Source organism: Gorilla gorilla, chromosome 1 (assembly GCF_029281585.2).
Source record: "Gorilla gorilla gorilla isolate KB3781 chromosome 1, NHGRI_mGorGor1-v2.1_pri, whole genome shotgun sequence".
Taxonomy (NCBI): Eukaryota; Metazoa; Chordata; class Mammalia; order Primates; family Hominidae; genus Gorilla; species Gorilla gorilla.
The window spans coordinates 175418268-175433342 of NC_073224.2; the positions used below are offsets into that span (position 1 = coordinate 175418268).

Sequence of the window (15075 nt, forward strand, 5' to 3'; positions counted from 1 at the left end):
CTAGATTACACTTGGCAAGGCAACCCGAACCAAATCCAGATCCTGGAAATATGAATATTGAGGTGCCAGAGTATCTCCAGTCATTATTCAACAAATATGTATTAAATACCTGCCTAGTGCTCCACTCTTCTGTACCCGCTCTTGTCTAACCGTTGTCCCTTTTCTTCCTGTGGCTCAGTACACAATTCAAGAACACACTCAAGCTTTCCTATAGTGGAAAGTGTTTGGGAGTAGAAATACAAAAGTAATACAAATGCAAAGCTAATATAATGTCCAGTCTCACACTTCTCAATTAGTTTTGCTTCTATTAAAAGCTTCTACTAGCTCCTTCCAGGGCCTTCTGTGAACATTTTCTCTTTAAAATTCCCCTTTTAAAGTTTACAGATTTACAGATTTTTCCTTCTGGGCCTTACCCAAGAGGATTAAATAACAAATTAAGAATAGCAATCTTCTCTGTAGCACACTGCAGGGGAGAGAAAATGGCATCCCACTACCCTTCCAGGTTCCTTGGCTGGGTTACAAATTAAACTGACATAAGACAGGAGAAAGACTTATGTAAATATTTAATTACATAAGTATGCACAGGAGTCTCACAAAATAGGAGCCTCAAAGAAGGGTCAGATGATTGATGCTGATACAGCATCCCAAGTTACAGAAAGGCATCAGGGCTTGGGGCTTCTGGGGAAGGGGGTGGTGACACAAGTTATGGGAGGGTGAGGGGAAGAAATGCACGGGGAATAAAGGTTGTCTTGTTATACAGATAAAAAGTCGGTAATAAAAGTTGTTTCTGAGCAGCCCTCAGAAGAGGTGATAGTCTGGGCATAGGGTCAACCTCTAGTCTCCCCTCCTGTGATCCAAGTTAATCTTCCCTGGTTGATAAAATTCCCAGGGAGGGGATTCATGACAATTGAGTTCCTTTTGGAGGATCTGTCTTTAGACAGATAAGAGGAACTCAGAGAAAAGGCTCTGCATGCAAGTGGTGCTCAGAGAAAGCCTCTACTTGCACCTGCTGTTCCCCAAGTACCCTCAGTTCAAAGTAATATTTTGGGGTGACATTTCATGAACTCTTTTGGTATCCTTATATTGACATTATATCACCCTTTTGTAATCTGGAAGCAGAACACAAAATACTGAATGCCTACTACAGAGTAGGCAACCACCTAATCTTTTAAACAACTTTTATCTACATTTTATAGATAAAATTGATGTAGACACTGAAAGGCTAAATACCTGTTAAAAATCAAACAGTAAATGACAGAGTCTTGCTTGGACCTTGAGTTTTCCATCTCAAAAGATGAGGCTCTTTGATTCTGTATCCCATACTACCCTTACTGAGGCTGTCCAAAAAAGACTAGAGAAAAGTTTCCTAACCCCTTTGGCCTTGTCTCCATGGTATCTGAGTATACCAGCTCTAAAATTCTAAAACATCACCTTAGTTAGGACTGATGATTCACATCGGGGCACATAAAGTGCTGTCTCTTTAAGGTTCACCCTCAATTCAAAATTTCTTTAAAGAAAGAGCTATTCTGTGTTTGTAGGCCACATGTAAGTTGTTCTGCTACCAGGCATCTGTATTCTCATACAAATAAAAGGATAGAATTTCGTGCAAGGTCTACATCTGGAAGTATATCTTGCTTTCAGGTGAATTCTAGTTCATTGCTTTGACCTTCTCCAAATTCTTCGTGTCTAGAGCCTTGAGTGTATACTTGAGTAAAATAATTATTTGGAGTATTAATACCTGCTAAGTATCATTTTCTTATAAAACCAAACTGCTTCTCCTTTACAATGTCCCAGCAGATATTTGGAGAAATAAAACATCAAATTTTAAACCTTTCCTGTAAAATTCTCATTATCAAATAACAACTCAGAAAAATACTCCAAAAAACTGTCTGTCAGAATATATTTTAAATACTAGAGTACTGGGTGGGGGCGGGGCAGAAAAATTCTTAAATCCCTGAACTGTATGTGTGCAGGGCAAACTCTATCTAAAGATAAACTGAGCTGAGTTTTGAACAGTTGTCTAAAAAATAGATTAGCAGTTTGATTCCAGTCAAGTTAATTGCCTGCTAAAACAAACAAACACTCCTCACAAGAATATAACAGAATCCAGATTTTTCCACAATACCAGGATACAACCAAAACTTTTTGATATATGAAGAAAAAAGCAGTGTGACCAATTCTCAAGAAAAAAGACAGTCAACAGAGATATACCTCAAACCATTTTTAGATGTTAAAACGAGCAGACAAAATGTTAAAGCAGCTATTATAACTATGCTCAAGAATGCAAAGATAATACGCTTGAATAAAATGAGAAATTTCAGTAGAGAAACAGAATTATTAAAAAGAAACAAATAGGACCAGGCACAGTGGCTCACTCCTGTAATCCCAGCACTTTGGGAGGCCAAGGCAGGCAGATCACAAGGTCAGGAGATCGACACCATCTTGGTCAACATGGTGAAACCCCACCTCTACTAAAATACAAAAAAAAAAAAAAAAAAAAAATTAGCCAGGCATGGTGGCACATGCCTGTAATCCCAGCTACTTGGGAGGCTGAGGCAGGGGAATTGCTTGAACCTGGGAGGTGGAGGTTGCAGTGAGCTGAGATCATGCCACTGTACTCCAGCCTGGTGACAGAGCAAGACTCTGTCTCAAAAAAAAAAAAAAAAAAGGAAATTCTGCAGCGTAAGAATAAACCATCTTTATCTTTATCCAAGAGAAAAATAATTTAAAAAGAGAAGAAAAAGGCACTGTCTCAGGGATTTGTAGTAAAATATCAAAAGATCTAGCATACCTGTAATCAGAGACCTACAAGGAGAGCAAATAATGAGACAGAAAATATATTTGAAAAAATCATGGTCCCAAAGTCCCCAAATATGATGAAAGACACAAATTTACAGATTCAAAAAGCTCAACAAACACCAAGCAGAATAAATATTTAAACCGTTATGTCTAGGGAGGCATAATCATAGTCAAATTGCTGAAAACGGAAGCAGAGAAAAATCTTGAGTGCAGCCAGAATAATTAAATGAATAAACAAAAAACACTGCATACAGGGTAACAAAAACTTTCACTGATTTATCATCAGAAACTACGGAGTCCAGCAGACAGTGGAACATTTTTAAAGTGTTCACAAAACAAACTGTCAATTCAGAATTCTATCTAAAGCAAAAATGTCTTTTAAGAAAAAAGGCAAAATAGAAACTTTTTTTTTTTTTTTTGGAGACAGTGTCTTGCTCTGTTCCCCAGACTGGAGTGCAGCGGCATCATCACAGTTCACTGTAGCCTCAACCTCCTTGGCTCAACCAATCCTCCCACCTCAGCCTCCTGAATAGCTGGGACTACAGGCATGTGCCACCACTCCTAGCTAATTAAAAAAAAAAAAAATTGTAGACAATGGGTGTCTCCCTATGTTGCCTGGGCTGGTCTTGAACTCCTGGGCTCAAGCGATCCTCCCACCTCAGCTTCTCAAAGTGCTGCGATTACGAGTGTAAGCTACTGCATGTAGCCAAGAAACATTTTCTGTATACAAGAAATAATAAAAAACTAAGAGGATTTGTCACTAGGGTATCTTCACTACAAGAAATATTAAAGGAACTTCAGATTCAATATCAGCTGTTATCTTTAGAAAGAAACAAAGAGCATAAGAAATATAGTAATTATGTGAGAATATACAATATTTTTTCTTTTAACTTCATTAAATATGGCAATTTAGAGCAAAAGCTATAACATTTTATTGTGCAGTTTGTAATATACGCAGATGTAATAGATATGATAACTAGCATAAAGGATAGTGTTAGAGAAATGAACATGTAAGTTGCGAGGGTTTTAGATTTTTTGTGAAGTTGATAGAATATTAATAGATAAAATTCAAAAGTGGGTTGGGAAGGAGGAGCTAATGAAAAGAAAAACAGAAAAAACCCCAAAATATTAATTTATTAAACATTTCCCCTAAATATTCCTAATAATAAAATCAGAAATTTTCAGAATAGATTTTAAAAAAAACAAGTCTCATCTATATGCTATCTATAATTGAAAGTAAATGCTTCTGAAAAGGCACACCATGTAAACAGTAAGTATATAAAGGATGGAGTTGCTATATCAATATTGAGTAAAATAGACTTTAAGGAGAGAATAATATTACCAGAGAATAACATTTCATAATGTTCTAATTCACAACTCATCAGGAAGACATAATCTTAAATGTGTATATAAAGACATATCAGGCAAAAATGAACAGAATTAAATGGAAACAATACTATTTCACCATTACAGTTGAAGATTTTAACATCCCTTTCAACAAATGATAGAAAATAAAAATTAAACAAAATAAAAATCAGCCCATACATAAATGATGTGAACAACATTATCAACCACCTTAACACATAAAGAACACCTAAAAACTGCAGAACACATGTTCTTTACAAGTTCACTTGGTATATCCACCAAGACTGATCATATGTAGAGCCATACAACCCAGGTCTCAATTAATTAAAAAGGATTGAAATCAAACAGTATGTTCTCTGACCATAATGGAATTAAATTAGAAATCAATAACAATAAGATATCTAAAGACCACAACGTTTTGAAAATTGAACAAAATACTTAAAAATCCATGGGTCAAAATTTAAAAATCACAAGAGAAATCAGAAAATATTTAAAACTGAATGATGATAGAAATACATCATGTCAAACTTTGAGGTATATAAAGTGTACTAAGAGAAACCTTTATAGCTTTAAATACATTCATTTGAAAAAAAGGTATAAAAATCAGTGATCTAATGTTCCAACCTAAAACACTAGAAAAAGAACAAAACCTAAAGTACAAGGAAGGAAATAATAAAGAACATAAATTTATGAAATAGAAAACAAGAGAAAATTAAGGAAGCCAAATTCATTTTTTGAAAAAATAAGTCATCACTAATATTTTACCATTCATTCTATCTCTGATTTTGTCTGTCTAGCTAGAAGTTGATCCATTTTATTGATCTTTTCAAAGAACTAGCCAGCATTTGGTTTTATTGACTTGGCTCTATTGCTCTTCTTCTTGCTGATAGATATTAAAAAGATACAGAATATTACAAACACCTTTATGCCAACAAATTTGACAGCTTAGATGAAAATAGCAAATTTCTTTTTTGAAATATCAACTTACCAAAATTGACACACTATGATACAGAAGATCTAAAAAACAAGGAAACAAAAACAAAAGGACAGCAGCAAAAACAAAATAAGAAACTCTATCTATTAAAGAAACTGGATGCTCAAAAACCTGCTCACAGAGAAAATATCAGGTCCGGATGGTGCTCTGTTGAATTCTATCAAACACTGCAGGAAGAAATAACACCTTTCCTTCAGAAAGTAAAGGAGGAAGGAATACTTCCAAACTTGTTTTTTTGGTTTGTTTATTTTGTTTTTTTAATTTTAGGTTTGGGTGTACATGTGAAGGTTTGTTCATAGAGAAACACGTCATGGGGGTTTGTTGTACATATTATTTTATCACCCAGGTATTAAGCTCAGTACCCAGTAGTCATCTTTTCTGCTCCTCTCCCTCCTCCTATCCTCCCCTGTCAAGTAAACCCCAGTGTCTGTTGTTTCCTTCTTTGTGTTCATGAGTTCTCATCATTTAGCTCCCACTTACGTATAAGTGAGAACATGCAGTATTTGGTTTGCTGTTTCTGCATTAGTTTGCTAAGGGTAATAGCCTTCAGCTCCATCCATGTTCCTGCAAAAGACATGATCTTGTTTTATGGTTGCATAATATTCCATAGTGTATATATATACCACAATTTCTTTATCCAGTTTGTCATTGATGGGCATTTAGGTTGATTCCAAGTCTTTGCTATCGTGAACAGTGTGGCAATGAACATTCGCACACATGTGTCTTTATAGTAGAATGCTTATATTCCTCTGGGTATATACCCAATAATGGGATTGCTGGATCAAATGACAGTTCCATTTTTAGCTCTTCAAGGAGTCGCCATACTGCTTTCCACAATGGTTGAACTAATTTACACTCCCACCAACAGTGTATTAGTGTTCCCTTTTCTCTGCAACCTCGCCAGCATCTGTTAATTTTTGGCTTTTTTGATGATAGACACTCTGACTGGTGTGAGATGGTATCTCATTGTGGTTTTGATTTGCATTTCCCTAATGATCAGTGATATTGAGCTTTTCTTCATATGCTTGTTGGGAAGATGTATGTCTTCTTTTGAGACGTGTCTGTTCACGTCCTTTGCCCACTTTTTAATGGGGTTGTTTTTCTCTTGTAAATTTGTTTAAGTTCCTTACAGATGCTAGATGTTACACCTTTGTCAGATGTATAGTTTGCAAAAATTTTCTCCCATTCTGTAGGTTGCCTGTTTACTCTGTTGATAGCTTCTTTTGCTGTGCAGAGGCTCTTACCTTCAATTAGATCCCGTTTGTCAATTTTTGCTTTTGTTGAAATTGCTCTTGGTGTCTTTGTCGTGAAATTTTTGCCTGTTCCAATGTCCAGGATGGTTATTGCCTAGCTTGTCTTCCAGAATTTTCATAGCCAAACTGGTTTTATCAAGTCAGTATCTAAATCCAAAAAGTGATAAGTGATAGGGGAAAAAAGGAAATATGGAACAAGGAAAAGGAAAATCAGGAGCATGGAAGCAGGGTGGGCTGCAGCTTTGAAAATGGTGCTCACCTCATTGAGAAGGTGACATGGGAGAACAGACTTGAAGGAGGTGAGGGCCCATGGGGATCTTTGTCTGAACAGCACCTTGTGCAAAGGAATGTGCCTGGAAAGGCAAGGAGGCAAGCGTGCTATTCCAAAGACCCAAGTTAGGAAGATTTATCAAGGAAGATGAAAAGGATCAACTGTTCAACACTAATGTTAGTTAAGTAAATGAGGAATTAGCAAAGTAGTGGTCCTTGGTGATCTTAAAGAGAGTAGATTTGTGGGATGGGTAGGACTGAAGTAGGCTTAAGAGAAAATGGCAGAGGGCCTGCTGTGGTGACTCATGCCTGTAATCCCAGCACTTTGGGAGGCCGAGGCGGGTGGATCACAAGGTCAGGAGTTCGAGAAAAGCCTGGCCAACACGGTGAAACCCTGTCTCTACTAAAAATACAAAAATTAGCTGGGCGTGGAGGCACATGCCTGTAATCCCAGGTACTCGAGAGGCTGAGGCAGGAGAACTGCTTGAACCCAGGAAGCGGAGGTTGCAGTTAGCCGAGATCGCTGCATTGCACTCCAGGCTGGGTGACTGGGAGAGACTCTGTTAAAATAAATAATAATAATAATAATAATAATAATAATAATAATAATAATAATTTTTTAAAAAGAGAAAAAGAAAAAGAAAATGGCAGAACTGGATCTAATGAGTGTGGACACCTCTTTTGATGGGTTGTGACTCAAAGGGAAGCAAAGAAATTAGCAGTTGGAGAGGAAAGTGGGGTCAAGAAAAGGGTCTTTTGTTTGTTTAATATAGGTGAAATGTGTTTACATGGTGATGGATATGATCCAAAACAGATCAAAAACCGCAGAAGAGCAGGGAGAGCTGCTAGAAGAATGCCCTTGACCAGATGTCAGGTACGTCTCCTGTATAAGGAGTTCTCTCAGTTCTCTCTGACCCGTTTCAAAGGAATTCTGAAATCCTCTAAAACCATCACTGCCATCAATTCAACAGTTTCTGAAACACTATGAAAATATGTTTGCAATTTCATTGAGTAAATTATTAATATAAATAATTACTACAGCATTTGAGAAAAAGTTAAGAGTGAACTCTTGAAACAAGTCCAAGGTGGCTCTGATCCATTTAATGATCCAATCAAGCCCCCCAAGAAGCTCCTTCTCCTTTTGTTTCTTCTTTGTGTTTTACAGACCATATTTTGCTACTTTCTGAGGCATTTGCTCAAAAATTTATTTTTCTTGATTCAAGTTCAACTTTATATAATACCCTTAAGCAAACACACAACTTAATTTCTTTTTTTTTTTTTTTTTTGAGATGGAGTCTTGCTCTGTTGCCCAGGCTGGAGTGCAGTGGCGTGATCTCAGCTCACTGCAAGCTCTGCCTCCCGGGCTCACGTGCCATTCTCCTGCCTCAGCCTCCCAAGTAGCTGGGACTACAGGCGCCCGCCACCACGCCCGGCTAATTTTTTGTATTTTTAGTAGAGACGGGGTTTCACCGTGTTAGCCAGGATGGTCTTGATCTCCTGACCTCATGATCCACCCGCCTCGCCAATTTCTTAAAGTATTAAAAAATGAAGTCTATGAGAGGTGTTCCACACAAGAATGTGTGCGTGGAATTTTAATTTTTCCAAGGCTGTTGCCATAGTTTCTTTGGCAGCAAAACTACATATAGTGAACTAATTAAGGATTGAAAACACATTGTTAGACAATTTAGACCCACACTCTCTGAAGGTTAGTTTAAAAGAAATAATGAGTAAAAGCAAGTAAAAGTGTATACCCAAGAGTAAAAAATCACAAAATGTTTTTTATTAGTGTTAATTCTTTTGCTCCCCTAACCAGAGGACATTCACAACATGTTAGATTTCCTGCCAAGTTAGATAGTATGCACAAGAAAGATCCAACTCTCAACAAGATTTGATTGGTAAAGAGGGAGGGCAAGAACCCATGGGCATCTAATTTTCATTAACCCAAAGGAGAAATAATGGATAGAAAATGCAAGCCAGAATTCTAGATAATACAAAATATACAAAACCAAGCATAAAGAAACAGTTCCCTTTCACCTAAAGGTTGTGAGCTAAAAGCACACAGGTCAATAATCTGCTTTGAATAACTAACCTATTTTTAGTTTATCAAACAAATCCTATAAGCGGTTACAATTGTTCTTATAACTATTAAGAAGTGGGGAAACTGGTGAATTGCTGTTAGGAAGACTGAGTCTTCAAACAAAGTGAAAGCAGGAAATCTAGGAGGTAAGCCCATGTCACACCCTGCTTTCTTCCTGAGAATGTGGGCATAATCTGGAGACCTTGACCTTTTACTTTAATGACAGCACAGAGCACCAGGGGTAGGAGATAAACCTCAGGGTTTGGCCAAGATGGGAAACCAAGGAATCTAAATGCAGGGAGTGGTATTACCCAACCAGATTTCAAAACTTGTTATAAAACTAGTCACTAAGATAATGTGGTACTGGCACAAGGATAGATAAATAGACTAATGGAACCAAATCAAATTCATACATACACAAAAACTCAACTAATGACAGAAAACACACTGAAAACAAATGAAGAAAGTACAGATTGTTTGACAGAGATAGAATATTTGAAAACACATATGGGGGAAGAAAAGGAAATTGGATATCTACTAAAGAAAAGGAAATTGGATACCTACTTCACATCCAACACCAAAATCAATTCCAGGTGGATAAAATACTTAAATGAGGCCAGGCGGGGTGGCTCATGCCTGTAATCCCAGGACTTTGGGAGACTGAGGCGGACAGATCACCTGAGGTCAGGAGTTCGAGATCAGACCGTTCAACATGGCGAAACCCCATCTCTACTAAAACTACAAAAATTACCCGGGCATGGTGGTGGACTCCTGTAGTCCCGGCTACTCGGGAGGCTAAGGGCAGAAGAATCCCTTGAACCCAGGAGGCGGAGGTTGCAGTGAGCTGAGATCGTGCCACTGCACTCCAACCTGGGTGACAGAGCAAGACTCCATCTCAAAAAAAAAAAAAAAAAAGTCTTAAGTGAGAGAGGCAGAAGTTTTAAAAGGCAGTATAGGAGAATATATTTATGTCTAAAGATCAATTTTTTAAAAAACTGAGTTAAAATTAAAACGTTAATTCTTTAAAAGATAAAATGAGGCCAGCTGCAGTGGCTCATGCCTGTAATCGCAGTACTTTGGGGGAGGCCAAGGATGGTGGATTGCTTGAGCTCAGGAGTTCAAGACCAGCCTGGGCAACGTGGAGAAATCCTGTCTCCACAAAAAATACAAAAATTAGCTGGGCATGGTGGTGCCTGCCTGTGGTCCCAGCTATTTGGGAGGCTGAAGCGGGAGGAATGCTTGAGCCCCAAAGGTGGAGGCTGTAGTGAGCCGTGATTGCACCAAACACTCAAACTGGAGTGACAGAGCAAAACCCTATCTCAAAACCAAATAAAACATAAAAACAATAAAATGAGATGAAAAGACAAGGAAGGCAAAAACTAAAAGGACTTATTTACAAATCATAAATCTGCACAGCAATCTCATATGGTAACTACCAGCCACATGTAGCTATTTTATTTAAAATTTAATTATCAGTAGCTCTAGACACATTTCAGTTACTCAGTAGTCATACATGGCTGGTAGCTACTCTACTTGCCCTAATATGGAACATCATCATCTCAGAAAGTTCTCTTTGGACAGCACTGATCTAGAACATACACAGCATTTTTAAACTTCTAAAATAAACAACTAAAAAACTGGACAAGGAGCATTCATAGATATTTGACAAAACAAAACCACAAAAATTTACTATAAGCATGCAAAAAGGTGTTTCAACTTCATTAGTAATCAGAGTGAGGCAAATGAAACTCACCTGATACCATTTCAGACACCCCACATTTGGCAAAGGATTAAAAATCAGATAATATCAGATATTAAAGGAGATGCAGATGAGCAAGTGACCCATGACAGCCACTGTGGAAGCAGTCTGGCACTATTCAGTCATGTTGAACACTGACACCCAGCACTTCTACTCTAGAGAAGTGATTCTCCACCTGAGCTGAATAGTGTCACCTGCCCCACTATTTAGGGCAGTGGTGTGTGGAGACACACATACAACACACAGTTCTACCATCATTAAGCTGGCAGGAGGCCAAGGATAATAAAATTCCTGCAATTAAAGGAATTATTCCTTCTGTACTATGTACGGAGGTATGAACAAAAATCAAAACATTAGAATAAAATTTTAAAAATTAGCCAGATTTAGTGGTGTACATGTAGTCCCAACTACTCGGGAGGCTGAGGCAGGAGGATTGCTTGAGCTCAGGAGTTTGAGGCTGCAATGGGCAATGATCGTGCCACTGCACTCCAGCCTGGGCAACAGAGCGAGAACCTGTCTCTTAAAAAACAAAACAACAACAAAATTAGAAACAGCCCAAACAATGTCAGCTATAAAACGGATACATAAATTGCATATAATGGAATACCACAGAAATGGAAATAAATGACCCTTAATTACAGATGTCAACATGGGTGCTTCTAATGAATATGAAGCTGAGTGAAACTAGCAAGATATGTGAATATAAACATATGCTTAAAATTTATATAAAGAACAAAAATAGCCAAACACAAAATTAATTTGGCGATAAGTACATATAAAACAAATCAAAACAAAAAAATGCAAGGGAATTGCTAACAAAAAATTAGGATAAGGCTACCTCTGAGAGGGAGGGAGGAAGATATTCTCTTTGGAAGGTCATACAAGGGCCTTCTAAGTTTGGTAATGCTTCATTTCTTTAGCTGGGTAGTAAGTTAAGATGTTCATTTTAATATATTTATTTATATGTATGTTTTACACGTCTCCATATATTTGATAAATTTCACAACTGTTTTAAAAGCCAGCTTAATTACCTACTAGCTGGGATCCGTGGCCTTTCTGAACATTGCTAATAATAATACTGCCACCTACCTCATGGAGTTGTTCTGAAGTTCAAAGGACATAGAAGTGTGAGTGATTGTGATGGCGAATATTTTACAGAATAGGAAACATACGAGGTAAACATGTCCCTAAAGATTTCATTCTGGGTACTGTCCAGGACCACAGAGTCTAGAATGTCTAAGTAGTTATTTAAGTCAAGAAGGTACTGAAGTGTCTGTGTTCCCATTGTAGAATGAGAAATCCCGTGTTCAATTCAACCCATGGGAGAACCATCATAATGAAGTGATAGCAAATTTTTCAATAAATGCGTAAATATGAGCTTTTATTGTTATGTTGTTGTAATAATGACCACAGTACTGAAAGGATCTGGAAATCATGTCACAGAAGAAGAAATTATTTAAGACATGTTTATACTAAAATTTAGGCTAAATGATAATAACAATGACACAACTGTCCTCATTTTTGGGATAAACAACAGACATAGATCTATTTGTTAAGTGTTCTTCCAGAGGATGGAGTGGAGAGACTGGAGGAATTTAAAAGTCAGTACCCTTCTGGTTCAATATAAAAAAGAACTTTTTGACAATCAGTAATAGGACACACAGAATAGACTGTATGATAATTCCCTTGCACTTGAATTATTCAGATAAAGACAGTTTAGCAGAGACTCCTGTATCTGATGAAAACATGTATTTTAAAAATAAACTATGTTAAATTAAAAATACTGATAATAGGCTGGGCACAGTGGCCCATGCCTGTAATCCCAGCACTTTGGAAGGCCATGGCAGGAGGATTGTTTGCACTGAGGAGTTTGAGACCAGCCTGGGCAACATGGCAAGACCTCATCTTTACTAAAAACAACAACAAAAAATCAGCCGGGCATGTGGGCATGTGCCTGTAGTCCAAGTTACTTGAGAGGCTGAGATGGGAGGATCACTTGATCAAGCCTGGAAGATAAAGGATGCAGTGAGCTATGATCACACCACTGCACTCCATCATGGGCGACAGAGCAAGATCCTGTCTCAAAAAAAAAAAAAAAAAAAAAAAAAACAAAATAAAAATACAAATAATAAAACTTTCTGTCATATTTATTTCAAAAGCTAGCTGTCCTGCTTGATATCCATCAACTACAAATAACTTATTTTACCTCTTGGAGCCCCAATTTCCTCATCTGTAATAAGATATCTTTCCTTCAAGGTTATTTGGTAAAAATCAATGTGATATACATGGAAGTTGCCTAGCCCTGATGTTCCATAAGTGCTCAGTCAGCAGGTATAATTTCTAAAATTATTATTAAAGGCTTCTAAACTTGTTCCTAGCTAGATAAATAAAAAATGACATCAGTGCAAAGGAGGTGGGGGGAAAAAACTTTCACATTTGACAACAGCCTAAGTAAGAACTTGTATCTGTTACTTGAAGGAAAGTGGCAAAACTGATATCCCTGGATCAGTTTCTTTAAAATGTTATCAAATGGCCTCTGGTCTCCCAGAAAGTTTCTTTGAACATGCTTCGTTCAGAAATCTTCGTCCACAAAAAATCTCTTAAATTTCACAACCATAAAGAACTTTCTAGTTTGCTTAAATAAAAATAAGACAGGAATTATGAAGATAAGACTTAGCACAGCAAACTACATCCTATTTACTACAATAAATAAATACTCAGGCCATCAGCTTTTAAAAATATCTAAAGCTAAGAAAAAGAACATACATATACATGACTATTTATATCCTCTATATTTAACCTGCAGAAACTCAATCTTTAAAAACTCAATGTCTATAAACAGGAAATGCTGCACTTCAAGATTAAACCACGGTAATTTATTATAAGTAAATAAGTATCCTACAAACAACTTTACTATAAGGACACTTGCAAACGTCAAGCTGTTCTCCATGAACATAATAATGGCGGAATCTCAGAGAGTTTAAAATCGTATGCAGTTTACTATAGTTATCTTTCTATTCTGTGGAAGCAGTCTGCTACACTTTGGTTTTTAGCTTGGTTCTGTTTTTTACTTGAGTTTCAAACCTAGCTTCAAATTACTAGTTGATGGTGTTGATGGTCACATACTGTAATGAAGTTGGTGGATTCGCTGAAATTAAAACCAACTCCTATTTACCACCCTTCTTTTCAAGCACAGATCAATTATTTACGACCAGGTTCATCAACACTATGTTTTAGGAGGCAGTCCATCTGAAGCCAGCTATAAATAAAGTAAATAGAATCTGACCTCAAAACTTCTTGACTCCACAGAGAACTGAAAGAAGATGGGAGGGGAGAAGCAAAGGAAAAAAAAAAAAGAGGAAAGAAAAAGAAAAGAACAAAAGAAGCCAACATCCAATGAGCTGCTTCTATGCCAGAATTACAATTTTATTTCATTCTTGGTCAATTTGTCATCATTTAATTCTCACAACCCCATAAGGCAGTATTATGTTCCTCTTATTTAAGATTGAGAAACTGCAGCTCAAAAAGGCTAAATTGCTTACTGGGGCTACAAAATAAGGAGGAAAACCAGAATTTGACGTGGGGTCTGTCTGATTCCAAAGCCTGGACACTTATTTTCTACATCAGATAAAATAATTTTCAGTGTTTTTAGGTGTGAGTCGTTTAGGAATTTTTAAAACAAAAAGGAATTAAATAGTTCCAAATTATAGCGTGGATAGCAGAAAACCATGCATATAAGTTTTTAACCGCCTCTAAGAATCTGAAGTGTAAGGTTGTCACCATTATGCATGAGATGCACGCGAAATTATACAGAGAGAAAGAACAGGAAACCTCAAGTGGAGATTGCTTGGAAAGAGTGACGAAGCCACATCTAAAAGCAAGACAAAGACAGGGAGTGTCAAGTACTCATAGCCTCTTACCTGCTGTACTTCACTTTCTCCATTTGAGATTTTCTCAGTGTAAACAAAGGAGTTGAATATCCGCTGCAATGAAAAGAAAATGGACATGAGATTTTCTAAATAAGTCATTTTCTACATGAGTGTGTATGTGAATAATTTGTTTACAACAAATAGAATCTAGTAGAAAAAAAATTTAATTAAAATGCAGTAATTTTACAGAGAGAAACCCAAGTATCAGCCAAAGTCAATCACACTTATGTAAGCAATACCCAGGCACCTCTGTAGTGAAATAAACCAGGTGTTACACTATTATTTTTCATTTTCAAAAATACATTTAATTATAGATTTCTGGAGTCCATGTCATTTTATCCGACTGGTATAATCTGACCAAGTTGTGTTTCTCATTTAAATCCTGCACTCCCTGAATGCTGTAATTGTTTACAGACACTAACATCTAATGCAATAAAGATCTTTAAAGGGATTCTTTCCATATTCTCTCATGTCCCTGTTCAGTCAGTACCTACCCAATATTATCTATCACCTTCGTTACTCAAGTACCCGTCAGGAGAGTAACATAATAGGGCTTGCCAAATATGTGTGGACTTAAGAGAAGATCCAGTTCTTACATGCCAGGAAATATGACAGCTGTGCCAAGACAT

The 15075-nt window shown here is 37.0% G+C and overlaps 1 protein-coding gene across 4 annotated transcripts in view; it reads right to left on the reverse strand.

Moving 5' to 3' along the window:
- Positions 1-15075, reverse strand: part of CACHD1 (cache domain containing 1) — a 223048-nt gene that overhangs the window by 127975 nt on the left and 79998 nt on the right. For all 4 annotated transcript variants that reach the window (XM_031001956.3, XM_063698040.1, XM_055349954.2 and 1 more), the window contains exon 2: positions 14438-14500. In XM_031001956.3, the coding sequence (XP_030857816.2) occupies positions 14438-14500 (63 nt within the window). The remainder of the gene's footprint in view (positions 1-14437; positions 14501-15075) is intronic.